We start from the raw sequence: 25,155 nt of genomic DNA, 5'->3' as shown, positions 1-25,155 counted from the left end.
TGAGGCCAAGGTCATGTGCTCCTGGAAAACTCCCTCGTGGGCTCGTGAGGAAAAATTGAGCAGTGCTAACAATCAGTGGTGACAGGTCCCAGGCCAGTGACCGCGTCCGCCCTTCACGGCCAGCAGCCACTCCTGCTGGCTGCCCCAGCTCCCCAGTGCCCTCCTTTGCCAGCCTGTGCTCCTCAGGCTCCCAAAGGAGCCTCTGCTCAGAGCCCTCGGCTGAGGGGTCCGCTGGGCAGTGTGGCTCTGGGCCAACAAAAGCTTCACCTGCAGGCCATGTCCCTTTGTCCTCCTTGGACTTAGGGTCCAGAGCTTCAGGGGGGAAAGACCCCATCTCAGACATCATGGCTGGTTCTACAAATGAACCGAAGACAAGCAGATGAAGGTGGCAGGGGCAGGTTTATTACAGTCCGGGCATCACAGGAAAGACCAGGTGTACAAGGCTTGGAGCCCACAAAAATTTGGTGGCCATGAGATTTGGGGCTGTGAGACTTGGGCCCAGTGAGACTCGAGCTCTGTGAGACTTGGAGGATCTTGTGTAGGTTCGCAGAGGAGGGGCCAGAGCATGAATGGCTTTGGGGCAGGGTGAGGCCTTTGGAAGGCAGAGGGATGTGGTGGTCAGGGTGTCTGGGTGGCACTGCCCCTCAGGAAGAGCCCCTCTTCTGGTGGAGATGCTGGGAGGCACTGAGCCCAGGTTCCTGAGGCTCTTTCTTTGAGTGGATACAGCTCCATCTGCCACTGATGGCCCCCAAGAAACTTCAGCTCAAAAGAACTTTCGACAACAGATACATCCCCAGATCCCTTGACACCAAAGTGCACACTTGGGGTGCATTCTGGGCCCCCCAGCTCCCTCTACGACTCTGGTCCACCAACTCAGTCTCTGGCTGGTTCCAGGAGTGCTCACCCATTCCCTGGTGCATCTGGAAGAGGTGCATGTTCAAGGCCTCCTTTTATGCCCTGGCCCTCAGCTGAAGGCCCTGGGAACCCCGCCCCCCAGCCCTTCAGAGCACATCCAACCTCCATGGCAGGCTCTGCTGCAGGGGCCAGGTGGGCAGACTCATCTGGGATCGCTCAGAGGACCACAGGGCTTAATAAGGGCAGCAGTCAGGTGGAAAGTAGCCCGGACAGTGGACAGCTGGTCTATATGAGTTGAGCAGACAGGACACAGACCTCAGGCAGCTCCTGGCCTTTTGGAGCAGCACTGGATATTTGACCAAAGCTTGTCTTCACTCCAAGCAAAAGTCAGAAGGATGTAAGGGGCAGGGTGGGAGTGGCCTTCTTGGGGACACACATGCACACTTCCGGTAAGGAGGCAGGCAGGCAGGCACAGGGCAACAGCCAGTCTACTAACAGGAAGGGATCTAACAAATCAACAAATGCCAGGCAGCCCCTTCCAGATGGGGAGGCCCTGCTCCCCTCTGCTCTGTCCTGGCCTGGCCTGGACGAGGACTTGCCCCAGAGGGAGGGCAGGCACAGCCTTCCAGAACATTGTCAAGGTTCTCTAGGAGGTTGGCTGCAGAAGCTAGAGCTCTAGAGGCAGCTTTAACACGAACAAATAAACAAAAAGTGTTTTTCACTCTAATGCCTCCACGTCAGGGGGCATAGGGGGGTGGCTTTTCCCCTGGGAGGAAGCAGACTGGAGCACAGAGAGCTGGGGCGCTGGGGTGGCACCCAAGGCTGGAGCGGCACTGGGGGAGAGGCCGGGCATCCTCGGGCAGGGAGAGGTCAGAGGAGAGCTGCAAGTAAACAGAGAGGACAGGCCCGGTCAGCGGGGCCTGGCCCAGCCAATGTTCAGGACACACGCCAGTGCCCACCAGCCCACCCACTGTACCAGGTCCTGTGGTGCCTCGTCCACATGAACTCTGCTTCCAAAGCCCCTGGGCAGGTCCCCTAGGGAAGGAGAGTCGCCCAAGCCCTCCTCAGATATCCTCAACCCACTCAGTCCAAGACCATCAACATTTCCAGAAAAGTATGATGGCTGACTTTTTTTTGAAACAGTGTTTTGTTAATCACTAAGTTGTCTAGGAGGACTCAAACTCATGATCCTTCTACTTCAGCCTCCCTTGGTGTTGGGATTATAGGTATGCACCACTGAGTCTGGCCCTAAGAATTATTTTTAGTCAGCTGATCAGATGTGTGCTCAAACTGCTGTCCAACATCTCAGTGAAGGTGTGTTTCAGAGGCAATTAGCATTTAAATTAGCAACTCTTGAATGAACAGCCTGAATCTATGCATTTTCCCAACTGTGGGGATCAAGGGGGTCTCTGAGAACATTCTCTCAAGTCTGCTGACAGTCCCTGGCCCCGTGCCTTGCCCGGAGTCCAATCTGCCCTTCACTGAAAATGAGCAGCCATGTGATACTCACAGTAAATCCCCAGGAACTGCTGAGCAAACCCCCAGGAACCACAGAGTAAACCCCCAGGAACCATGGAGTAAACCCCCAGAAACCACAGAATAAACCACCAGGAACCAGAGTAATCTCCAGGAACCATGGAGTGAACCCCCAGGAACCACAGAATAAATGGTCCAGAGATAGCACCCCCTCAGCCTGCCCTGCCCACAGGGCACCTATGCCACATGGGCAGCTCCCATAGCAGCGTGACTTGTTGGGCCTCACCAACAGGGGCCTCCCTGCACTCCACGTGGAAGCTTCGGGGCACATGGACGGGGTCCTTTTGAAACTTGACTCCCTGCTCAGAACAAACCCAAGGCCATCTTGCTCCGTGTCACCATGGGGAGTGGTTTGTCTACGCCAATATCCAGCCACAGCTCTGAGAAAGCTGGGCAGAAGCACTTGTCATTCCACTCCCACATGTGCTGACGCTGCAGTCTGGGGGGCACATCCGAAACTGAGAAGACCCCAGAGGCACAGAGAAGGGGTCTCTGGAGGACACGGCAGATGCATTCAAGAACAGATGCTGGCACCAGGACGAACTTTCCTGAGGCCTCAGGCACCGGCAGAAGGAAGAATCGCAGCTCTATCCTCGAGGTTCCCCTGTGGGCACCAGGTGTCAGGACAGGCCCAGCCTGCAGGGCACCCGGTGCTGCTCCCAGCACCTGGGCGACTTGGGGCTGCCTGGGTCCGAGGCAGCGGGCAGCGTGGGAGCCCCAGGCCCTGTCCTTCTCCACCGCTCAACCCCACATCCTGCTCTGGCAAACTGCTGTGAGGACAACAGTGGCCCACAGTGATGGTGCTTCCCTGACGGGCTGGGGGAGGCTGACCAGAATGGGCAGTGGGAAGCTCCAGGGAAGACGGAAGGCACAGAGCAGGCAGCTATGCTGGTGTCGCCACCGCCTACCTTGATGTGAGCACGGAGGGTCACCACAAACACCGCGCCATGTCCTGACCCTAAGATGGTTCCTTCCCGTGTCCTGAAGTAGAAGGCTCCCAGGAGCCAGGCCGAACCCCAAGAGGCCTCTTCTTCTCTGGCTCGGGAGTCACCCAGCGGCACCAGGATGCCCTGCAGGCATAGCCTGGGAGCCGCCACGGCGGGAAGCCAGATCCCGGCCCACCTTGCAGAACAGGCAGCTACAGCCCAGGTCTGGGTGCTTGGGCCACGCCTGCTCCAGCCCCATGTGCTGCTGGCCCTCACTTCTTTGAGGACGTGGAGTGACCATGTGGCTTGATCGTCCTGACCCACACAGTCAGGACTGGGTGCTCAAACAATCCCCAGTGGTCACCTTTCCTAGCACAGTCTCTCTCCCGCTGGCCTGGCTCAGCGGGTGCAGGTCCCCCAGAGGGACACCTGAAGACTTGTGGCTCGAAACACAGGGCAGCACCCCACTGGCCACACCTGCGGGGCACAGAGACACTGGCCGCACATTTCTCCAAGGGCTGCTCCAAGAGGCTCTGGGCCCATTGTCCCTGCTGCTCCTGACATAGGCATGTGACAGGCTCATCCTGCCGGTTAGGAAGCCTTGGCCTGCTTGGACCGGGAAACATCCTCCATGTGCCCCCCGAGGGCACTGGACAGCATCTGCTGAGCATTTGGGCTGTCACAGCTGGGTAACCACACGGGTAGGACCCAGGACGCCAACCCGGGAGGTGACGGCCCTGAATGCCCCGTGTGGAGGCCCAGGGTGATTAAGGTGCCACAGGATGATCTGGGCCTATTTAATCCCAGGCCACCAGGCCCAGGAGGAAACCAAGGGCAGGAGAGGAAGTACAGGCAGCACAAGAGCGTGGCCTGCGCTCTCTCTCATGAGGCTCAGGGCCAGCAGGGCCAAGCGCGTGACCTCTGCATGGTCACTGTCCTGACAGTGCACCTCGTCGGGTCCTGGCAGACTTGAAGCTCCTCAACCCTCTTTGTGCTCTTGGGTGTCGGACCAGCTGGCAGTTGGCCATGTGCTCAGTCACACGGGCCAGTGCAAGGCTAGCTCACAGCTGGTCTTTGGCAGAACCCAACACGACCCCTAGGGCAGTGACCACAACGAGCCTCCAATCACATCCTCTGCGTGGGCCCACCCCCTTCTCCCAGCACTGGGCCGCACTGGGAGCCCCAGGCCAACATCCCTCTCCAGCTGGTCGTGGCCTGCCTACCCGCACGACCACTGTCTCCAGGACCCGCCTGGGTGCCACAGGGCCCAGCGCCTACCTGCAAAGGCAGAGGGTAAGCCGAGCAGGTGGGCATGGCTGCGGAAGAGCAGAAGCCGGTGTAGGCCAGGACCTGTTGGGCAGGGTTGTAGAGGATCTGAGGTGGCGAAGATGGGCCGAGGGCCAGCTGTGACAGGGGGACCTGCGGGAGAAGGGGTGGTCAGCACTGTACCACCTGCACCCCGCCTCAGGAGCCCTCTCTGCAGCACCCACAAGGACGGCCCGCATTCTGACACTGCTCGGACTGGAGGCACCGCTGGAGGCCGACGCCCCAGGGGCAGCCAGGAAGCAGGGAGGAGGGCTGGAGTGGAGCACAGGATCCTCAGTGTCCTGGGAGTGGAAACCTGAGGGGTGGGGGCCCAGCACAGGTCTGAGGATGGCCAGGCTGTTCCTGGAGATGGCAGGACCTGAGCTCTGGGACAGGAGCCGGGGCTCTGCCTGCAGGCTGTGGTCCCAGCTGGGCCATGAACTCAGGGCACTGGCTGTGGCAGGGACTTGGCTTCAGAACAGACAGACACCCTGAGAGGACAGGACAGAACAGGGCCAACCTGGGCTGCTCAAGGGCCAGGCCAGGGGCTCAGGAGATCAGAAGCTCACAGGGCCCTTCCCAGAGCTGGCTAGGCCGGGCCTTGCGTATGGTGGCTCTGGGCAGCCCTGAATCCCACGTGACTCCAAGTAGCTTTGAGCTGTGCTTGGCTTCCTACAGGGGTGGCATGGCCCTGCTTCGTGGGTGAGAGGGTGAGTTGAGGCCCCTCCCGTGAAGGCATAGATGGGACTGCTGCCAGGGAAGCAATGAATGCCGGCTATCATGGGAAAGCTGTGGAGCCCTTGTGGCCGGCACCTCCTCTGTGCATGGAGCCCCCGACTGTGTGCTGTTCATACACAGGAAGACGCCACTCACCATGTCCTTGAAGGCCCCCAACACGGCAGCTGTGACAATGCCCACGCACAGGCCCAAGATGTTCAGCACTGTGGAGACCCAGAGCAGCCGGTAGAGGTGGACCACGTCCTGACAGCTACGCACACCCACAAATTCGTAGTAGGTGGGGGACAGCTCTGCACTGCACATGGGAGGGAGAGGCAGTGTCATCCATGGGCCTGGGTACGGCCTGACAGCCACATCCATGGCCTGGGTGAGGCCAGGTGATCACCCTGAGGGCCAGGGCCTGCTGGGTGATGGCCCTGCTGTGGTTAGAGCTATGGCCAGGCAGCCTTGTGTCCTGGACAGTGTGGGACAGGGGACAAAGCCAGTTAGCACCGAGCTCTCCCCCACATGGCACAGCCTCTGAGGCAGAGCCGGCCCTGGTTACCTGCCCAACCCTAACCCTAACCAGGCCACAGAATGGCACTGAAGCCAGGCCTTGATTTCCCTGTGAAGCCACACCAGGTGAAAGCTGCTGTCCAGCCCTCGCCCATCCTGGCAGGGATTCTGGAGGTCACCTTGCGCTCTTGGCGTGGGGTGCTGGCAGGAGACACACTGCCCATCCTATTCATCTGAATCTCCACTCAGACAGCCTCTGATGCAGGTACAGTGACTGCCTTGGAGCGCAATTGCACATGGGAGCCGTGTGCCACCAAACACCCTAAGCTGGCAGCTACCCGAGGCCGGGCCTGCGGCCCCCACCAACCTGACCAGGCCTGAATGGCATCACCCAGGGCTCAGGTCCCAACTACCCAGGGAATGTGAGGGGGCGATGCTGTGGACCAGCTGGGCTCCCCAGGACCCAGGAAGACACTGCCCAGGCTGGGCATGGCGGGGCTCTGGTTCCACAGCAGTCAGCCTGCTCAGGTCGCGGCAGGTGTCCCTGCAGAGCCCACGATGGCACACAGAAGGGGAGCACTCACTGCCTGAGCGGCACGACCTCCTCAGTCTGGCCAGGGTCCAGGAGGGGAAGGCCACAGGCCACGCAGACAGGCACAGAGACCTCATGGCTGGTGCACACACAGCAAGTCAGCCCTGCGCCACTGGTGCCCTGTGCTGGCCTCTGTCCCCTCCCGGCCAGCCAAGGCCACACTCCTCAGTGTGGAACCCACTGGTGAGGTGGCCGGGCGGGACAGTGACTGAACCACCCACTCCTCTTCATGCCAGGGGACAAGCAAACACACGGTACTCATGCACCACCTTACCATGGGAAAGGGTGTTGGGGGGTCTCTGCCCGAGAGAGGCAGGGCCACCCTGGCAGCTGTCCCCAGCAAGTGACGGCCAGAGGCCAGGGCAGACTTAAATCCCTCCCCAGCCCATGCTGTGTGTGCCTTGGAGATGACTCAACCTCTCTGAGCCTCCAGTTTCCCACCTGAGAATCCTCATCAGGGCTGACAGAGGGGTAAGAGGAAATGGCCACAGAGGCTGTACATGTGTGTGTGCACATGCTGCACAGTGTGCATGCATGTGTGTGTGCAGGTGACACACAGGGAGCCCTCACCTGTTGCACGTGTAGAGGTCACAGCAGTAGCAGGTGTTGCTCCTCACCTTCAGCTGGCACCTGCCCGTCAGGGAATGGCAAGTGACCTGGGGACAGGGACAAGAGCACAGTGGGGTGGAACCTATCTCCCACCACAGGGGCCTCAGGCCAGGACCCTCCTGATGGGGCTTGTGTGCAGCCCACCAAGTCTTCCCCACTGCACAGGTATGGGATGCCAGACAGAGCCATTCCTGGCATCTCACTCTGTTAGAAAGCAGGCAGAGCCACGCAGTGGCTGTCTGCAGCCAGAAAGCGACATGCCTTCCTGACAGAGCCAGCAGCATCCCAGAGTTTCTTGCAGTGATTAAGCCAGTGAAAATGCCAATGGAAGCCAACCGAGCTGGATTGACAAATTGGAACACTGTCAAAGAAGCAAGTCACAGCTGGCCAGCACAGCCACAAATGGGTGCTGTGAATGTCACCACCCATGGGTGAAGACAGGGCAGGAAGATGTGTTAGAACAAAAGCAGTCACACCATGACCAGACAGGCAGCAGTGGGACTGGAGTCAGCTGAGGAGAGGCCAAGGGGCTCACCTCAGTCTGGTAGATGTCATACAAGTACCCTGTCCTGCTGGAGTAGAATTGGCACCTTCCCATGTTGAGGGGTCTCAGTTCCTAGAAAGAAAGAAGCACAGATGGACGGACTCACCATTCCCACTGCAGACCTGCCTGCCACTGGCTCAGACCACAGCATGGAAGCCAGTGCCACCTGGAGCCATGGGGCTCCTGCATCCGGGAGGCAGGGGCAAAAGTGTGAGGAGGGCTCCTCTGTCCACCAGGTAGAGCTGACACATCTCCACTGGTCAACCTAGCGAAGAGGAGGAGGTGGTCACCTGGCCTGCTGAGGAACAGTCCACAACTGTACCCCAGATGCCTGGGCTCCTTCCTGTCTCTTCCTAAAGTGAAACAACATTCTACTAGGACAATAGCAAGGATTCAGACTAATTCATTCCTCTAGTCAACAAGCCCATCCACCCATCCATCCATCCACCTATCCATCCATCTCTACACCCAGCGTCCACATATTCCCATTCATTCATCCATTCACCCACACGCGTCCATATGGCCCGATCCATCCACCCATTTATCACCTGTCCATTCAACATCCACCCACCATCCACCATCCGTCTGTGCACGCCCATACTGTCCCATCCGCTCACCCACCATCCCTCCCTCTGTCCCCCACCTTCCAGTCACCCATCTACCCGTACTCCTCTACCCACCCACCCTTCCATATCACCCTGTGCAGCCGCTCAAACACATGCCCCTCCCTGTGCCTATCGTCCACCTGTAGCACTCCCAGAGCAGATGCAGCATCAAATGATGAGGATGCTGAGACAAGACCGAACTCTTGCCTTGGGTGACACACAGACCAGTGAATTTCAGGGCCAGACAGGGACCTCGTGATTTCAAAGTGTTTGCAACTGCTGGGACAGAGGACACAGAAATTAAAGTGCCATAAAACCGTGTCATCTGTAGGGGCGCGGGGACCTCAGTCTGCATGTATTTTATGACTGCAAGAACTTTGGTCTCTTTCCCAAAGCACTGCTACTGCTGGCCTAAGAGCAGGGCTGGGCATCCACCGTCCCACGTGGACACTGCCCCGAAGGGCAGGGTGCAGTGTCACTCCTGTGTGGATGCCCCCGGGGGATGCCGCCCTGGGGAGTGAGTGCCATACTCACCATGTGCCGTGCTGCAAACACGCTGTCCACGACGGCGCAGCAGAAGGCAGCCACCACCCCAAAGCTGATGAACACAATGGCAGCCACCAGCTAGAAACGGAAGAGAACAGAATGCTGATCACACAGGTCAAAGTCCCAGCCTGAACCTAGTTCCCTGCAGAAAGTCGCCAGCTCCCTCTGTCTCTCTCAGGACACAGGCCTGGGACAGGCCACCCCCGCCAACTTGCCCATGGGGTGCTCTGTGTACCTTTCTACATGGTGTTCCCTCAGCCCCCATAGCTCCTGAGAAGGGACCTCAGCCTCTGCTCCTGTCACACGCGCGTGAACATGCACACACATGTATACACACACAGTATGCACATTTGCCTTTACAGTAGCTGCATCCCCTGGACACCCTGGACAGCCTGTGTTTAGTGATCTTGGAGCCAGAAGCAGCTCACCACTGACAAGACGGCTGTTTAAACAGTGTGCAGGTTCTTCTCCCTGTAAACTGCTGTGCAGCCTCTAAACATGGCCATGGAAAAACAGTGGACCTGCACATGAGCGTGTCTGTGGGATCGATTCCTCCAACGCACAGAAACACGGCGCTTCTACAGAGGACGTATTCAAGCCCTTTGCACTTTACAATCGAGAGTCCAATAAAAACGCCAGGTCTTTTGGGCATTTCCTCCTATGCTGAATGACATTTGAAACTATTGATCTTTTAAGGTCTGACAATCTGATGGACAAAAACCCCACCTTATTTCGAGTTGCATTTCTCTAAATATTAATGATGGCGGATGCCTTCCTCAAGTCTGTTGGTCACTTCTTTACATTTTTAGAGCTTTCCCTGTGAAACGGTTCCAGATTAACCAAAACAAACAGGAAAATAGTTCCTAGAGCCCCTGTTTACCTGCTGCTCAGCTCCCCACTCCCAGCACCTTCAAAACCACACAACAACCTCCCTGCATCTGGAAGTCCTGTCCCCAGCAGGGAGCAGCTGGTCCTGGAGGCACATGGGGCCGCATAGAGGTGTGAGGTGCGCCATGTCTTCGGCTCAGGGCCCCAGGGGCCCGACTCACATTGCACAGAACCAATATCTCCCTGCGGTGCTCCTCCTGCCCCAACCTGCTCTTCCAGAGATGTTGGCACATATCTGAAGCAGAGCACACTCTGAGAAGGCTTCCGTGCACCCACCTCAGCCCTGTTCCCCCAACCCCACTGACCCCGTGGGGACACTTGCTCTTTCGTTCCTTGGCTCTGTGGCTTTTACATGGAACTCTGTTATGGTTTATGTATAGATGTCTCCCTAAAGTCTCATGGGATCATAGGCAGGGATGTGGGGAAGTGACTGGACCACAGGGGCTGTACCACGGGTGGATTCGTTCCCTGATGAGTTTATCGCTGACTCGCTGTGAGGAGGCGGGGCCTGGTGGGAAGAGGCAGTCACTTGGGATGATGGCCGGGAAGGTTCCTCTCCCTCCCGGCTCCTCCCTTCTCTCTGCTTCCTGTCCCCCATGCCCTGAGGAGCTCTCCTCTGCCGGGCCCCTCTGCCCTGCCATCCTGCCTTAGATCCAGCTGCTTAGCCACTAAACTTTTACAACCGTGAGGCAAAATAACCTTCTTCTCCTCTGAGTTGTGGTGTTGAATATTGTGTCTCGGCAACAAGGAACATGACGAAGCCACATTCCCTGGACACTCTTTGACTTCCTTCAGGAGTCCAGCGCTGCACCCACGCTGTGGGCTCACCTGTGGGCCTGGGCACTCTTGTGGCTCCTTGGAAGGTTGACTGCCACTGTGTTTTGCTATGGGATCATCTGTAGGGCAGGCGCCTGGACCTGGCTTCCTGGGGTGCATAGGGGCTTTGCTGTGTGCCCCACAACCCTCCAGGAGGGTCCACAATGGCAAGCTCACAGTCACCCCACATGGCCATGCTAGCAGAGTTTTGCTGAGGTGCTGGTGAGAGATAGTGCTTCAGTGAGTTTTAGTTTGCATTTCTGCAAACTAAACGTCCACCGTGTGATTAAGGGCTTATAAATTACCTGTTAATTCCCTGTCCTCTTTAGGGTTTGGGGGCTCTCGTCCCACACACATAGACACATACAGATGGATGTGATAACTCTGTACACAGACAAATGCAGGTGTGCATGTATGCAGGAGCCGTGCGCACAGGCACACATGTGCAGCTCTCTTGGTTTTGTGCTCTGCATCTCCATCTCTGACCGATGACCTGGTGCGTAGTATGAGCTGTAGACTTTACTCTGTCCCCACTGTTGGCCACAGCTGTCCTGGCACACAGGTAGGAGGGGTCTTCTCTCAAACTGGAGATGCCAATCCCTGTCCGAGCCACTGCAGGAGGAGATGTGGTTCCTAGGGCTCACCTGTGGGAGGGGGCTCCCCGGCTTTCCCTGTGTGTTTGCCTACACGGACTCTGTTGGCCACGTGTCCAGTGTCACTCAGAGTCCGGCTGCAGGGCTGAGCTTGAGGCACGCGCATCCGTCCTGATCTCTGCTGCTGGAAGGGCATGTCCTCTCACCTGCCCACACCCATCAGCAGCAGTGGTGCCCCTCTCGTCAGGCTGCTCCTGTGCCCTGGACTTCAATGCAAGGTGAGCAGGGCCTTCTCTCACAGTGTCCTCCAGCTAGGTGCTGTGTGTGTGCACATGTGTGCATGCACATGCACTCTGGGATGAGTGTCCATCTCCATGCCGACTCCAGAGTGGCAGAACTATGTCTAGGTATGTTGGGGTGCCTGTGTCCTCCTGCCCATGGGCCCCAGAGATGAGGGATGAGGATGTGAAACTGCTGCAGCAGCCAGTGGGACTCGATCCACAGCACAGGACACCCCCCCGAGAGTGATGATGTGGACTTGAAGTGGAGGCGGCCCAGGACCACACCTTGGCTGGCACCCAGTGCATTGCCAGGACCTGGGTGCGGGTCACGGTCATAATGGTCTGCCACGGCCTGGCAACAGCTCGAGGGACAAAGATCTTTAAAATGCTAAGAATACAATCATCCCGAGCCCAGATGGAACCGGTTATGTGTCCTGGACTAACCAGGGTGCATGCGCTTCCACCTTAGGGACAAACTTTCTCGACGCCTCTGTCCCCGCACTGCCCCTTTCTTTAGCATCAACTCAAGGCTCTGCCGGCCTCCTGCATTCAGAGCCCTGGCCCGGGCCTCGCTCCTGTCCTGCCCCAGGATGGGCTGGGTCCCAGAGGCCACACGCTCTGGGAAATGGATTTTGACCTGGCTCGGGCACCACAATCAGAAGAACCAGCAGCGACTGGCTGGTGACACACTATCACATGCTTCCGCCTGCGTCCCTGACAACCACCCGTGGACATGGGGCTGCATGCTGCATCCGAGTGCTCACAGAGTCCTGGTGGCTTTGAGCCATGTGGCAACTCCTAAGCAGATGCACTCCGCGTCCAGCCTGGCCTGCTGCCCTCCCCACGCCCTGCTGTCCTGACTTCCCGGCAGCTGCCTTGGAGCTGCCAGGGCCCCCAGCCTCTCCCTCCTCAGAAATCTGGGCACTGTGACGTGGGCATCATATTATCCTGGTTTATTTCAGGAGACTCACTTCGGGTGTCAGCAGATGTCCTCTCCAGGGGCTTCAGGGTCTCAGGAGATGACCCTGTCCTTACCCTGCCTCAGTCTACTGGCTGGGCATTGGGGGCTGCCACCCCTCAGCTTCATGTACAAATCTCCCCCAAAGCTGAGAAACCACACAATAGCAAGGCCTTGAGGCCCTCAAACTAACACCCAAGGGACAGAGAGGGCAGCTGTCCTGGCCACAGCCCAAGCCCCGACCCCTTGTAGGGAACGTTTTCAACCTGTAAGTTGCTGCTTCTCAGTCCCGTGGGCTCTTCTGTGTCAACGCTGGAGGATTCTAAACCTTGCTCCACAAGGGTTCTGGAGTGTCTCTATGATTGCATGCCTGTGTGTATACACATGTGTGCATGTGCGTATCTATTTGTGCATGTGTGTTACACCCCCGCAACTGTGCGCATGTGTGTGCCCATGTGTGGGTGGTGTGTATTTACATGCCTGTGTGGATGCACCTGCACATCTGCATGTGTTTGTATTCATGTCCATTTGACTGTGCGTATATCTGTGTACATGTGTGTGTACTGTGTGTAAGCGTGTGCACATATGGGTGAGGGACTCAGCATCTAACACACTATCTTTCCAATCCTGGCCGCACGTGAGCAGCAGACCACAGCACTGTTTTGAAATTGACGACCACGGGCCGGCGAGGGGTGAGGGTCCCAGACCAATGTGCAGAGGTCAGAGGCTGACCCCATTCAGGGCTGCCCGGCCGTCCCTGGAGCTTGACAGTCATGGGCAGAGGCGATGGAGGAGCCGTTCCCCATTGCCAAATCCCACCTGGAGCCCATGGGAAGCAATTTCAGCTGCGATGAGTCTGCACCTGGGGTTGCCTCCCAGTGTCGAGAGCGAAGGAGAAGTGGTGGGGTGGAGCAAGCTTGGCCCTGAGCGCCGCTGAGCAGCCAGCCCAGGCTCAGAGGCTCATGCAATCCTGTTCACCTCTGCATATGCGCACAATTTCCCACGCTCTAAGATGGAAAGAAAACAAGGGAAAGCATTCCCAAGCGTCTGGACACGTCTAGGTGTGATGATTTCCTCTGTAGCCGGTGTCGTCCCTGCTGGATCCTGGCCCCTCACAGGAGGAGGCGGCCGCCCTGCAGACCCGTGGGCTCTGGAGCAGGTATCCCCACGGTTCCTGGAGGAGCTGTCCATGGCTAGCCCTGTGCTGGACACATCCCGCGTGCCCACCAACTGCTCCCTAGCCCACACGGCAGCAGCTGGGGCTCAGGATGGTTCCGTGTCCCTAGGTCGCACAACACTAATGATCACCCTGGCTTCAGCTGCCAACACCAGTCTAAGGTCAGAGTGAGGTTTGTTGTGTGGAGTCAGCCCAGATGCTGCCCAGGAAAGGTGCGGGGAAGCAAGACAAGAGTGCACATGGCCCACCTCAGGCTCCAAGGACCCAACAACCAACGGAACCGTCAGAGGTAGTCTGGCTGCCCAGGGCTGCTGCTGTCCCCTCTGGGCTCCTGCTGCCCATTGTGAGGCCGATGTTCCATCCAGCAGATCTGGGACCTGGACCAGCCCCACTCATCAGGAGGGGTGACAGTGGCTTGTAGTTGACACCCCTGCCCAGCTTACTGGCAAGTTATAAGTGGCACAGGCTTCTTGGTTCCCCACAACTGGGCTGTATTATATTAGGTGTCTGAACAAAGCCTACATGACTCATATGGGCATGTCAGATGGCGGACAGGTGAGCAAAGCCCCCCTGCCAATGGCTGTAGCAGAGACCTAAGCTCTGGTCTGTGAAGATACAAGGCCTAGATTGAGATAACATCACAGCTGAGGACAGTGTGACTCCAACTAAATTCCTTTCCCTGAATTATGGCCTCCCTCACTGACCTGATGGGTTAGTGGTTAATTGCAACCCAGTCCTGGTCTTCTTTTGTTTCTTCTGCAGGAATGCACTGCCTCCCTTTTACAGCCTTGCCTGCAATAACTGCTATCATACACCCTGCCCTATTTCTTCCCACACTTGTAATCAACAAACACTGGAGGTCTTGGGTGCTTTTTGTCTTTGCTGCCCAGATCAGTGCAGGCAATCCCAGATCCCTGCCCTCTGTTTAAGTATTGTTTCTGTGTCTCTCTCTCCTTTGCCTTGTGTTGTGTTGCCTTGCAGGTGATCAAGACTCTCCAGTGGGGCCTTGATAGGGGCTGAGATGATGTCCCCTTGTCGGCAGAACAACTGCTAGAAACAGTGAGTGCAAAGCAAGGTTCAGGCTGAGAGATGAACCCCAGGCTGGTGGCCACAAGCAGCACAAGAAAAAAGTGAGGAGATGGTGCCCCCAAGAAGAGCGAAATAATCAGGAATGGGTCTAACAGAGGAAGCATGAGACTCCTCTGCAACTCCACCGCACTAGTGAGGGGCGCTAGGGAAGAGGCCAAATGAGAGCCACACTTCCTGTCTCAGCTCCCGCTGTCCCTTGCCATGTGGTGCTGGCACGGGGAGGGGCACAGACCATGGGCAAAGCCAGGAGTCAGAGATAAACCCACAGCTGTGTCTGCCTCGAAGGAGACAAGGGCTTCTCAGCAAATAGTGCTCAGATAACTGCACAGCCCAGAGAATGAGCACGGGTCCCTACCTGCACTATAAAAATAAAAAGTCAAATGCCTGACAGAGAAGATTTAAAGCTGTAAAAACTACAGGGGACACAGATAAATCAGCACAACCTTGGGTTTGACAACTGACTCATGAAGGTTATAACAAAAGCATGGAAAAAAATGTGTTCATTAGACTTCAACAAAATTGAAAACCACTGTGCTCAAAGGACTGTGACAAGAGAGTGCCAAGATAGCCCGAAGAACAGGAGAACCTGCCTGCAACCGTGTGTCTACAAGCGATTCATGTCTAGGGTATCAGAGGAACTCTGCCAGTGACGAAAAGAGAAGCAATCCAAACAAGACCAAGCAGAAGATGGAAAGACATTTCCCAGAGAATGGGAAGATACAGGAAAACATGTCTTGGGCCACGAGGACACACATGCCACCCTGCATCCGGGCACTCTGCCCAACCTGCTTGGCCCCCGTGGCAGCTTCTGTGGGACCCGTGTGAGGGGCACCTCAGCCTCTATGCCACGGACCCAAAGGTGCTGAGTGCTGCCCAGCCTGGGCCCCAGGAGAGGCGCGTTCCCATGCAGCCAGGCGGGGAAGAGCTGGGCCCTTTCCCGACCGCGTGGCAGGCCTGTGCTACCTGGCCCAGGGGCTCCTGCACCCACCTCGGAGGAGAAGCCCACCCTTCAAGGCCTCAGGCATAGTCGCTCCACCAGGACAGGGGTGGCACCCAGCCCAGAGACAGCTTCCTGCTTCCTTCCATGCTGCAGGAAGCCCCGGGGCTCTCGACCAGGACGGGATGGGCAGGGTACGGGAGTCAGGGCTCTCTGGGCCCACACATCACACCCTGGTCACTCCGGGCTTATGGCCCGGTCAGGTGACAGCCGGCAAGGGCCCAGCAGGATGGGAGCTGAGGGGGGGGACAGGCAGCCGTGGCCAGCTGCACCTGGAGCTGGCTCTGTTCTGCCAGCAGCAGCCCAGACCATGCATCCACTCAGCAGATGTCGAGGGAACTACGAGCGATGCCCTCGCTGCCCACACAGGGCAGCGGAGCCTGGACGTCCTAGCTGTACTTCCACTGTCACAGCACAGTCCTCCCTGTCCGCCCTCCTCTTTCTGTCTGGAAACCCTGAGCATGGCTCAGCACCCCAGGACACTCACTTAGACTGAGGTGTCCTGGCACCCTCCCGCCCTGGTCCAGCTGGGGAGACAGCTCCTTGGAACCCGGCGGTGATTGCACCCCACCAGCCTTGGGACAAATGGGTTTTCTTACCATCTGTCTTCTGTTCTCCACCAGGTGGATGCCGATGATTCCCAAGAAAGATCCGAAACCCAGCTGAGACCGAAGAGAAACAAAAGAGGAAGGTTCTGGTTGGATGCCTTCCGACAAAGACCAGCAGTCAGCCGCACCCTTGGACCCTCCGTGCCCCGAGAATCCCCTCACCCCGAGATACACTCACTCCTGCTGGGCTGAGCTATCGGGACCGAGCCCCGGCACCACCAGGACAGGGTGTCCCCCGGGCCTCTCTGAGGGACCCAGAGCACCACCTGCGCATCATTCTTGTAAGGACAGCTGCGAAGGTCATGCACCGCTCAGTCAAACCCGCCGTAGCACCCTGCGACACAGGCACCAGCTCTGGGCCCAGACCTGGGGCTGGAGGAGGAGGGGAGCTGAGCTGGGGCAGATGTTCAGCGGCTGTCTCTGAAGGAAGGGTGGGGCTGGTGGAGAGTTACAGCGGGGACAGCCTCTCTCAGATGCAGCCTCCGCTGGCTGGGCCAGCGTCCGGCCAGGGAACTGCACTCAGGGGCTGCACTCGGGCAGCCTGGGGCTGCTGACTCGAGCCCACAATCGTGTCAGCCCCAGTGCACGGGGAGTCAGCCCCACAGCCCAGGGTCACTCCTCAGTGGTCATGTGTCCGAGGTGACACACATGTACACATGTGGCTCCCACGCATGACATGGGAGTCCTCAGTGGTGAAGATTACAACCTCCTCAGTGCTGAGCTTTGAGATTCCACAGCTCATGAATATCAAAGTCCAAAAAATGCTGGGCGTGGTGGTGCACACCTGTGATTCCAGCCTTTGGGAGGCTGAGGCAGGACTGCTAAGCATTCAAGGCCAGCACGAACTATATAGTGAGGCCCTATCTCAAAAGAATCAAAAAGTAAATAAATATCAAAGTCCACCCAACATGAATGTGCTAAACTATTTTGTCTCACTGCATTTCATATTCTTTAATTTGAACAAGATCTGCTTTGCAGCATGGTGGTGCTCGCTCCTGGGTCTCCCCCAGAGGTGGGGGTGTCTCTGTGAGGGACAGACACAGGCACTGCAGCCATGGGCCTGTGACTTAGGACTCAGATCCTCAGGGAACCCATTCCGTGAGGAGTGAAATCTCAAACAGGTGGAGTTTGAGAACAAACAGAACCAGCAGCACAGGAGGGTGAGCTTGATATTTTGCAAATACTTCAGGATGAGGCATCTTTACAACTGTTAGCTGTGGAATTCCAGGGCTCCCTTCCCACCCAGAAAATATGACCAAAAAATGGAGTATGAGCCCAGTGCCCAACACGCACTTCACACAGTGGTACTGGAAACCTTTCTCTGAAAGATGCTATTTGCCTGTTTATTCCTGAATTAAACACAGAGAACCATCTAGCAAAGTATGTAGGAGTCAGTATAAAGAGAAAACAGACAACACTTGTGGTAAGGCTTTCTTCTTTGTTTTCTTCAGACAGGGTTTCACTGTGTGGCCCAGGCTGGCCTTGAACTCATACCAATCTCCTGCCTCAGCCTCCTGAGTCTGGGATCCCAGGCGTGTGTCACTGATCTCTGCAGAACATGTGCAGGGGCTGAGGGCAGCTTTGTCAGCACTGTCTGCCCCTGTGGGTGGTGTCAGCGAGAGCCACGGGGAGGTGGCCTCATTTCAGAATGTCCTGGTCTGCAGCCTGTGACGGAACGCGCAGGCTCAGTGCCCCAAGACCATTTCAACAGAGCTCGCCAAGGCGAACTTCATTACGGCCAGCAGCGGTGTGGACTCAAGCACAGCCTCCTGGCAGCATGGAGCTCGGTGGTGCAGACGCTTTCTGACCTGACTCGGCAGGCCGCTGTCGCCCCGTCGAGCTCCCCTTGGTCCCGAGGCGCTGTTACTGTGGACGTATCTTTACCCGGAGCTCTTGGCAGGAATCTTGGGATGGGGCTGGGGGTCTGGGAGGCTCCCCCCGCCAAGCATGGAGTGACCCCAGCCTGCCCCCAAGCCCAGGCCCTGTGCCACCCGGCCTCCTGGGCAGTGCAGGGTCCCGGCCCTCGGTGTCCCCTGACGCAGCCTTTTTCTCATCGCCGAGCTGAGGTCCGGTGGGGGGCCCTGCTCTGCGACACAGCGTCCCCCACATGGAAACCGGAGCCTACTCATCCCCCTAAGGCCCAGGACTCACAATGATGCCAGGGTAGTAGCCGCCCACGGTCACGTTCTCTGTCCTGGTGGTGGCAGCAAGGCCGACGGTCAGGATGAGGATGGACACCAGCAGCAGAGACCCCACAAACCACAGGGAGGTCCGCTTCCTCCGGGCGAGCCCTCCTGTGAGGAGGAAGGGCTGGAGCGCCAGTGTGACGGTCCCGGGGGCCTCTCCCTCAACATGGCACCGCGGGGCTGGCCTCTCGAGACCCCAGGCTCCTCCTCACCCAGCAGACGCCCAGCCTTGGAGGCCCCCGACCCTGCCCGCCTTCCTCCCTCCCCAAGACCTTGACTTCACCTCCCTGCGTCCTGAGTCTGATTCCTGCACAGCCCATCCTGGGAACACTCCCCACGTCTGCCATGGCCCCAGGGTGATGTCTTCTGAGACTGCTGTCACTATGGTGCCACTGAATTCACCATGGGACATGCATCCTGCCCAGACCAGGAGTCAGGTGCCTGCAGTACCCATGCCACAGGCAGTGCCGCCTCCCACCTCCCAGACCGCCAGCCCCTGGTGCCTCAAACCCTCTGCCCCACTGCAGGAACTGAATTCAGTGTTGGTCACTGAGCCCCCACTGCATTCCAGGCACGCCCAGCACCGACACCACATGCGCATCAGGGAGGAGCCTCGCCCTACACCCGGGCAGGGGCCCAGGGCAAGGCCTGTCCCACCCACACACTGCCAGGGCCTGGGAGGGTCCTTCTACCTCATCCCCAGCAGCTCTGGGCCAAGGAGGGGCAGCCCAGGGTCGGGCTGGGAGGAGGGGGAGGCTGAGCTGGCAATCTGCTCTCAGGCCAGCTCCTGGTGTGGACCAATCCTGACTGGAGGGGCAGCACTGGCCTTGCCATGCTTGGGACTCAGGAGAGCATGGTGGGATTCTTAGGAACTTCAGCCTGTGGCCCTCACCCTGCCCTCTGCCTGGAAGAACATAGGAGGGTGGAGCCAGCAGCCACCTGGCCACAAGGGCCATGAGAGACTTGGGATGGCAGAGCAGAGGTGCCAGAGCAGTCGGGCAAGGGAGCAGGACCCTGCACTGCCAGCCACTGCTCTGACGGCCCACCCTCCAGTTGCTGCAGCCACAGAAGCAGGCAGGAAAGAACCTCATCGCCTGTGTCCTCCTCCACCGACCCCTCCCCAGGATCTGGGCTGGGAGCAGCTCCTAAGAACTCTCAACACGGCCGTGGCCCTCAGACACGCCTGCCACCTGCTGCCACAGACAAGGGCCACACAGCTGGGCCGGCAGGAGAGGCTTCAGCCCTCCGACCCAGCAAGGGCTTGGGCCAGGGCTCTCAGTCAGTGCTCTGTGCACATGTGTGTAAGCATGCACGTGTGCACGTATGAGTGTGCATGTGTGGGCAGGCACTGTAAGAGCATGTGTGTGCGCAAGTGTGCTTGTGTTGTTGTGCATGTGTGTGGGCTGCACACATGTGGATGGACTGGACTAGAGCATGTGCACATACGTGTCATGTTAAGTGGCACACGTGTGTGAGTGCGTCAGCAGCTGGACCATGACAGGCGGCACCCCAGCACTTTTGAAGATTTTTCCTCTGCACCCCAGTGCTCACTGAGGTCTCCGCTGAGGTTAGGGCAGCATTGAGAGGACAGTGCCCTGAGGTAACCCACACATCGCCCTAGGGTTAGGACTGGTCCACCCTGCTGGCTGGGACCCTGGGCACCGCTGACCTCGGGAGCCCAAGCCAGGAGGATCCAGAGCAGAGACTGTGCCTCTCGGCCCCCAGGCCCAGGCCCAGGGCTCAGCCAGGAGACCTCGGTCCCCGGGGGGGTGAAGCCTGGCCCCACTGGGGCGGCCCTGACCTGCCCTGCAGACCCATGGCATGCGTGCACTTTGCCCTGGGACATCGAGACCCCACTTCCCCTCACAGAGATTGGAAGTAGCTGAGCCGGGGGCCTGCCTGCTCGCTAGACCTAGACCCCAGAGCGTGTTCATTTAAACGTGGTAGCTGGGTGCACTCAGGAGACCGAGGCAAGAGCGTGCTTGAGCCCAGGGGATCGAGCCCAGCCTGTGCAAGACAGAAAGACCTCATCTCAAAAAAACAGTGCCGGACACCTCTGCAGGCTGCAGAGACAAGAAACTATCCTGGGGTGGGCAGGGCTGCCACCAGCCATCGGGGTACCTGAGTCCTGATTCACAAGCCGCACCCAGAGTGACAGGCAAAGAAGGAAGAGATAAAACACCACCACCTTACCCAGCCATGCTGACGTTTGGGATCTGCTAATTTTTGCTTATTATTTTTTGAGACGGGGCCTCACTATGTTGCCCAGCCTGGCCTTGAACTGGTGAACTCAAATGATCCTCCCACCTCAGGCCTCTCCCTAGTGGGGATCTCGGGAAGCCCCTGCGCCTGGCTTTGAATCTTTTAACAAAAGACCAATGCCAGATGTTATGCCCTAAGTCTGAAAGTTCCTTACCAGGAGAAAAACTAAGTCATCTGCTGTAGAAACCGTGAAGTCATTCCAGTACAGCCACAGTAGTGCTGGTTGGCAAATAAGTAGTAATCAGACACTAACAAGGCAACCTCTCCTGGAGGATGACAGCGTGGAGCGAAGCTGCCCACAGAGCACCCTGCTGCAGAGGCTGTGCAAAGGAAGCTGGACTCCCACCCTTGTCTGATGGCAACCACTTTGGTCTCCGCAAGAGATTTTCCCCAGGTCCTTGACAAGGCTGCGAGGCAACACCCCATTTCTAGCATCGCTTTGCCACTGAGCCCTGGGTGTCACCCTGGCTCCCGGTGCCTGCAGGAAAGGGCTTCCTGTTTTCCCTGCCCCGCTGCATTTGGGAAATGGACAATCTGATTCCGTGAATTGATGGTGAAGGGGGCGTTCCCGAAATAAAACAATGCCCTAAAACGCTGTAAGCACCTCTGCCACTTCCAAGCAGGAAGAAGCTACTTGGGCTCCTGAAAAGGACACCTCCTTGAGCACCAGGTGGGCGGGAGAGCAGAGGTGCTGCATGGTGGCTCGCTGACAAGCAGGGTCTGTCCTCGCAGGGACCGCCCTCCGCTGGCCACCCGCGTCCCCCCCAGAGCTGTGCCACTCACCTGTGGTGTCCAGCAGCGCCAGGGGCGTGGGCACAGGGGGCGAAGGCGGCTGCATTCCGTCTGGGAAGAGGGTGCCCAAGCCTCCTGGCTGCGATGCTCCCTGTGTGACAGCAACAGCCCACACGGTGGCCCCAGGAGCTGCCCGGTGGCTCCGCCCCTGCTCCACCCCTCTGCCCTCCAGGCCCCTCCAGCCCGGGCTCCTGGAAATGAGAATGTGCAGGCAAAGGGACGCAGTGAGGAGCAGACCCCAGGCAGAAGGCACTGGGGACATGCTCATGGCCATGCTGCCCACCACGCCCTCCCTGCAGTCCCCACAGGCCAGCGGTGCCCGGTGGAGCGCCCTTGCAGGGCCCCGAGCTGGCTGGGTGCCCCTCATGGATATTATGTCCCTCTCTGCTCTCAGGGGCAGCACGTGAAGCTGTGCGGAGCCCTCTGTGTGTCCCGCAGCTGCGCTGCTCCCCGCTCACCACTTTGTACCCGCCAGGAGACTGGGGTGAGGGTGGGGTGAGGTCGAAGCAAAGTCTGCGGCAGGAAAGGGAAAGAGAGAGCTGGAAGGAAGCGGGCTGATGGGCACTCAATCTTCGGCCAGGCATGGTGGCACACGCCTGCAATCCCAGCCCTTGAGAGGCTGAAGCAGGAGGCTTGCTAGGAGTTGGAGGCCAGCCTGAACCACACAGGGAGACCCTGTGTCAAAAAAAACCCCCAAAAAACAAACACAAACATCCTGTGTGGGCTGAGGTGTAACTCAGTGGTACAGCACCTGCCCAGCGTGCTGAAGCCAGAGTTTCAACCCTAGCACCGAGAAACAAACCAACAAAACCTTCGGAATCAAGGATATCAGCAGCCACTCACAAAACAAGGTGCAGAATGACCAGGGAACCTGCAGAGGGCTGGTCTCCCTGGGAGCTGGGGTGCTGCTGGAGACAGTGAGGCAGACCGTGAGAGGCCAGAGGACAGCCATGCTGATGAGCAGGTGGGATGTGCCACAGTGCCCTGGCCCGGCACACGCCCCCGGGGCGCAGCATTAGGGAGACTCGAAGCAGACCCCAACTGGCCAGCACATCCCCCAGGACACTCCCAGAGCAGGCCTGGATGCGCACCGCAGAGGAGGGAGAGCGCTGGTCCTTGGCTGCCTGTATGATCATCCAGAGATTTGTTCTTAACCCCTGCTGCCCTGAGCCCAGGCCCGTGACTCAGAATCTCTGGGGATGGAGGGGTGTGAGGACCCGTCGTCATCACCAGGCTTCTGCTGTGACAGGGGCTGCATCTTGGCAGAGAGGGGCACATGAAGCTTTCTCCGTGGCTCCAGCAGGACAGCAGTCCCCGGCAGGGTGAGCACAGCAGTGCCCGCCCAGGGCCCCACAGGCTGGGCCTTGACTGCCTCTCGGATGGTCCAGGAGGGGACATGGACAGTGCCCACAGCACCGAAGCAAGTGCCACGGCGCTTGTGAGTCAAAGAGCACTAGGGGAGACGGTGCTCAGCTTTAGCCTCTCGGCCGTTACCCTGTGTCCTCTCTGTGTGCAACACCTGCCATGTATCAGGACGCATGGCAGAGCAAGACAGACACTGCTGGGGAGACGAGGAACACGCAAATAAGCAGGAAACAGTGTGGCCGCCACACTTGAGTGTTCAGACATGGCTGGAATTCGTTGGAAGTGTGGTCCTGGTGCGCGGACGTCGGGAGCATCAGGGTTTTCAAAGGAAGAAGCACAGTTCGAAGTGGCCAGGCCCCTGAAGCCCATGCCCAAGCACCTCCTGGGCCCCGCGGCTCCACGGAGCAGCTGGCGTGGCGGGCAGGCCGGCCCTGCCCAGGCCCCAGCTCCCGTCCCTCCTCAGGGCCCCACCTCTCTCTCCAACCACACCGCTCCACTGCGGGTGCCTCACTCCCCGAGAAGTTCTGCTGAGAGCTCTGGTCCTCGGTTTAACCCAGACTCTTCCAAAAGGTCATTTTTTTTTGGTACTGGGGATTGAACTCAGGACCTTGCACTTGAGAGGCAGACAGTGAACCACTGAGCTAAATCTCCGGCCCAAAAGGGCCATTTTTTAAATCACAGCTTTGGGTGGCTCGAATGACATACAACAAACTGCCCATTTTCCAAGTGGAAACTCGCCGGTTTGACCCACGCCCACCCTTGAAGTCAGTGTCCCAGATGGTGAGCTCGCCGCCACCCTACGTGTGTCTGTGTCCCTTGTAAGCCCCCCCTTTGCAGCCCCCTTCCCCAGTACCCATGATCTACTTCCTGATACTTGGCATGTTCTAGTGTTTTATGGAAACGATCCTGCAGTGGGCACTATTTCTGGTCTGGCTTCTTTTATCACAGCTATCTAAAATCACGCGTGCAGTTGCTTTGTCAATAGTTCCGTTCCTTACTGTGGAGGGTTTCAGGTAGAGATGCGCTGCAGTTGGTTTACCTGCCGACCCAGTGAGGGCTCTGTGCTTGTGTACGTGCCTGTCCTTACACGCTGTTTGGTGGCACTGTGTGCACAGCTGGCCTCCCACAGCAATTGGAAAGTGCGGAGGAGGCATGTGGCTTTTCACATGCTTGTGGACCTTTGCAATGGCTCGTTGGCTGTCAGCCTGACTGGACGAGGGGCACCGAGGGGCACTGCCACCTCTTGGAGGTTCTGGGAGGGTGTTCCCAAGAGGCCAGTGTGTGGTTGGTGGTCCGGGTGGAAAGGATCCACCTCAGTGTGGACACCGCCTGACAGCCTGGGCCTGTGCAGGACCCAGCAGTGAAAAGGAGAATTCTCCCTCTCTCTTCCAGAGCTGGGACTTCCTTCACCACCTATCCTTGGGCTCTAGGCCTTGGAGTGAGTGCTGCTTCCTCCACCCCTGGTTCTGAGGCCTTGGGACTTGGACCTACTACCGGCTTCTCTGGGCCGCCAGCTGCCAGGCACTAGAAGGTGGTGGGAATCTCAGCTGCCATGAGCACATGAGCCGAGTGCCCCAGGAAATCTGCTCTTCTGTGTCCATCCATCTACCCACTCATCCACCTACCCACCCATCAGTTCATCTACAGTATTTATCCAGCTATTTATCCAACGATCACACATCCATCATCCATCCATCCATGCACCCATTCACGTACCTGCATATTTACCTACATATCTATCTACCCTACGTGTCCCATCTCTCTGAAGAACTTTAACTCAACATTCTTCTTGAAATTACACCTGAACTTGACAAGCGGTAGTTTTTGAAAGTTTGTTGCATAAATGTAAAGTATTGTACACCTAAATGTACCAATGAGAGAATTTAAGGGAAAAGAGGAAAGCTTGTCACAGTGCGGAATCTGGAATCAGAACAACTTTCTGCACCCTTTTCATACTGTGAAATCCACTAGACTCTCTTGGATTCTGAATGTATCCTTTGCCCACAGGAGGGATCAAGATATCATCCTTCAGTCACTGGAAAAAGTCCCGGGAAGCTGTCGGGCTCGGGGTGGAGAAACAAGTGTTCCAAAAGCCCTGTCATCACATGGAAGCTCACACTGTTCTCACTGGCAGCCAGGACCTCAGAGGGGCAGGCTCACATGTTCATTCTGAGGAAATGTCGGCCCAGCACCCCTCCGAGGAGCCAGAGTTAGCCGTCCTCTTCTGCCGAATTAGAGCCTGTTCCCGGGTCGGACCCTGCCCGCCAGCCCTGCGGGTCTGCTCAGATGCCCTGAGCCTGTGGCCGCAGGTGACGTCGGCGAGGCTCTCTGCTGCCTCGGCCTTACTGAGGACTTTCAGAAGTAAAGCTTTAAACCTCGACTGCCGGGCACG

General features: G+C 57.9%; 1 protein-coding gene and 1 long non-coding RNA gene across 4 annotated transcripts; one reads left to right on the top strand and one right to left on the bottom strand.

Moving 5' to 3' along the window:
- Positions 1–382: 382 nt before the first annotated feature.
- Tmem255b (transmembrane protein 255B) lies at positions 383–21,579 on the bottom strand. Of its 2 annotated transcripts, XM_021239364.2 has the most exons (9): positions 21,390–21,577; positions 18,310–18,452; positions 16,150–16,212; positions 8,740–8,829; positions 7,592–7,672; positions 7,018–7,103; positions 5,496–5,655; positions 4,596–4,736; positions 383–1,736 (listed from the first exon to the last, which is right to left on the bottom strand). In XM_021239364.2, the coding sequence occupies exons 1-9, from the start codon at positions 21,442–21,444 to the stop codon at positions 1,593–1,595; spliced, it is 963 nt and encodes a 320-aa protein (XP_021095023.2). In that variant the 5' UTR covers positions 21,445–21,577; the 3' UTR covers positions 383–1,592. The 2 variants fall into 2 exon arrangements, with proteins under 2 accessions (XP_021095023.2, XP_087049315.1); XM_087193189.1 differs by lacking the exon at positions 383–1,736 and having other exon boundaries at positions 4,414–4,736; positions 21,390–21,579.
- On the top strand, positions 4,475–9,545 carry LOC110344684 (uncharacterized). 2 transcript variants are annotated; one of them, XR_002387409.2, is made up of 3 exons: positions 4,475–4,610; positions 5,481–5,637; positions 9,114–9,545. It is a non-coding gene; the product is annotated as an uncharacterized LOC110344684 (long non-coding RNA). The 2 variants fall into 2 exon arrangements; XR_002387408.2 differs by having other exon boundaries at positions 5,481–5,633; positions 9,114–9,541.
- Positions 21,580–25,155: the final 3,576 nt, after the last annotated feature.

The sequence above is a fragment of the Heterocephalus glaber genome, unplaced genomic scaffold, assembly GCF_053883595.1.
Source record: "Heterocephalus glaber isolate CG9 unplaced genomic scaffold, H.glaber_assembly_v1.0 deba00001579, whole genome shotgun sequence".
In the NCBI taxonomy this organism is placed as follows: domain Eukaryota; kingdom Metazoa; phylum Chordata; class Mammalia; order Rodentia; family Bathyergidae; genus Heterocephalus; species Heterocephalus glaber.
This window is presented reverse-complemented; position numbering and strand designations above follow the sequence as displayed.

What these genes read in the sequence shown, in the direction of transcription:
- Tmem255b (XM_087193189.1), bottom strand. Translation starts at nt 21,444, where the DNA reads ATGCAGCCGCCTTCGCCCCCTGTGCCCACGCCCCTGGCGCTGCTGGAC. An exon ending in TGGAGAACAGAAGACAGATG is followed by an intron (nt 8,830 to 16,149) that starts GTAAGAAAACCC and finishes TTCCGTTTCTAG; the next exon opens with CTGGTGGCTGCCATTGTGTT. An exon ending in ATGACATCTACCAGACTGAG is followed by an intron (nt 7,104 to 7,591) that starts GTGAGCCCCTTG and finishes CCCTGTCCCCAG; the next exon opens with GTCACTTGCCATTCCCTGAC.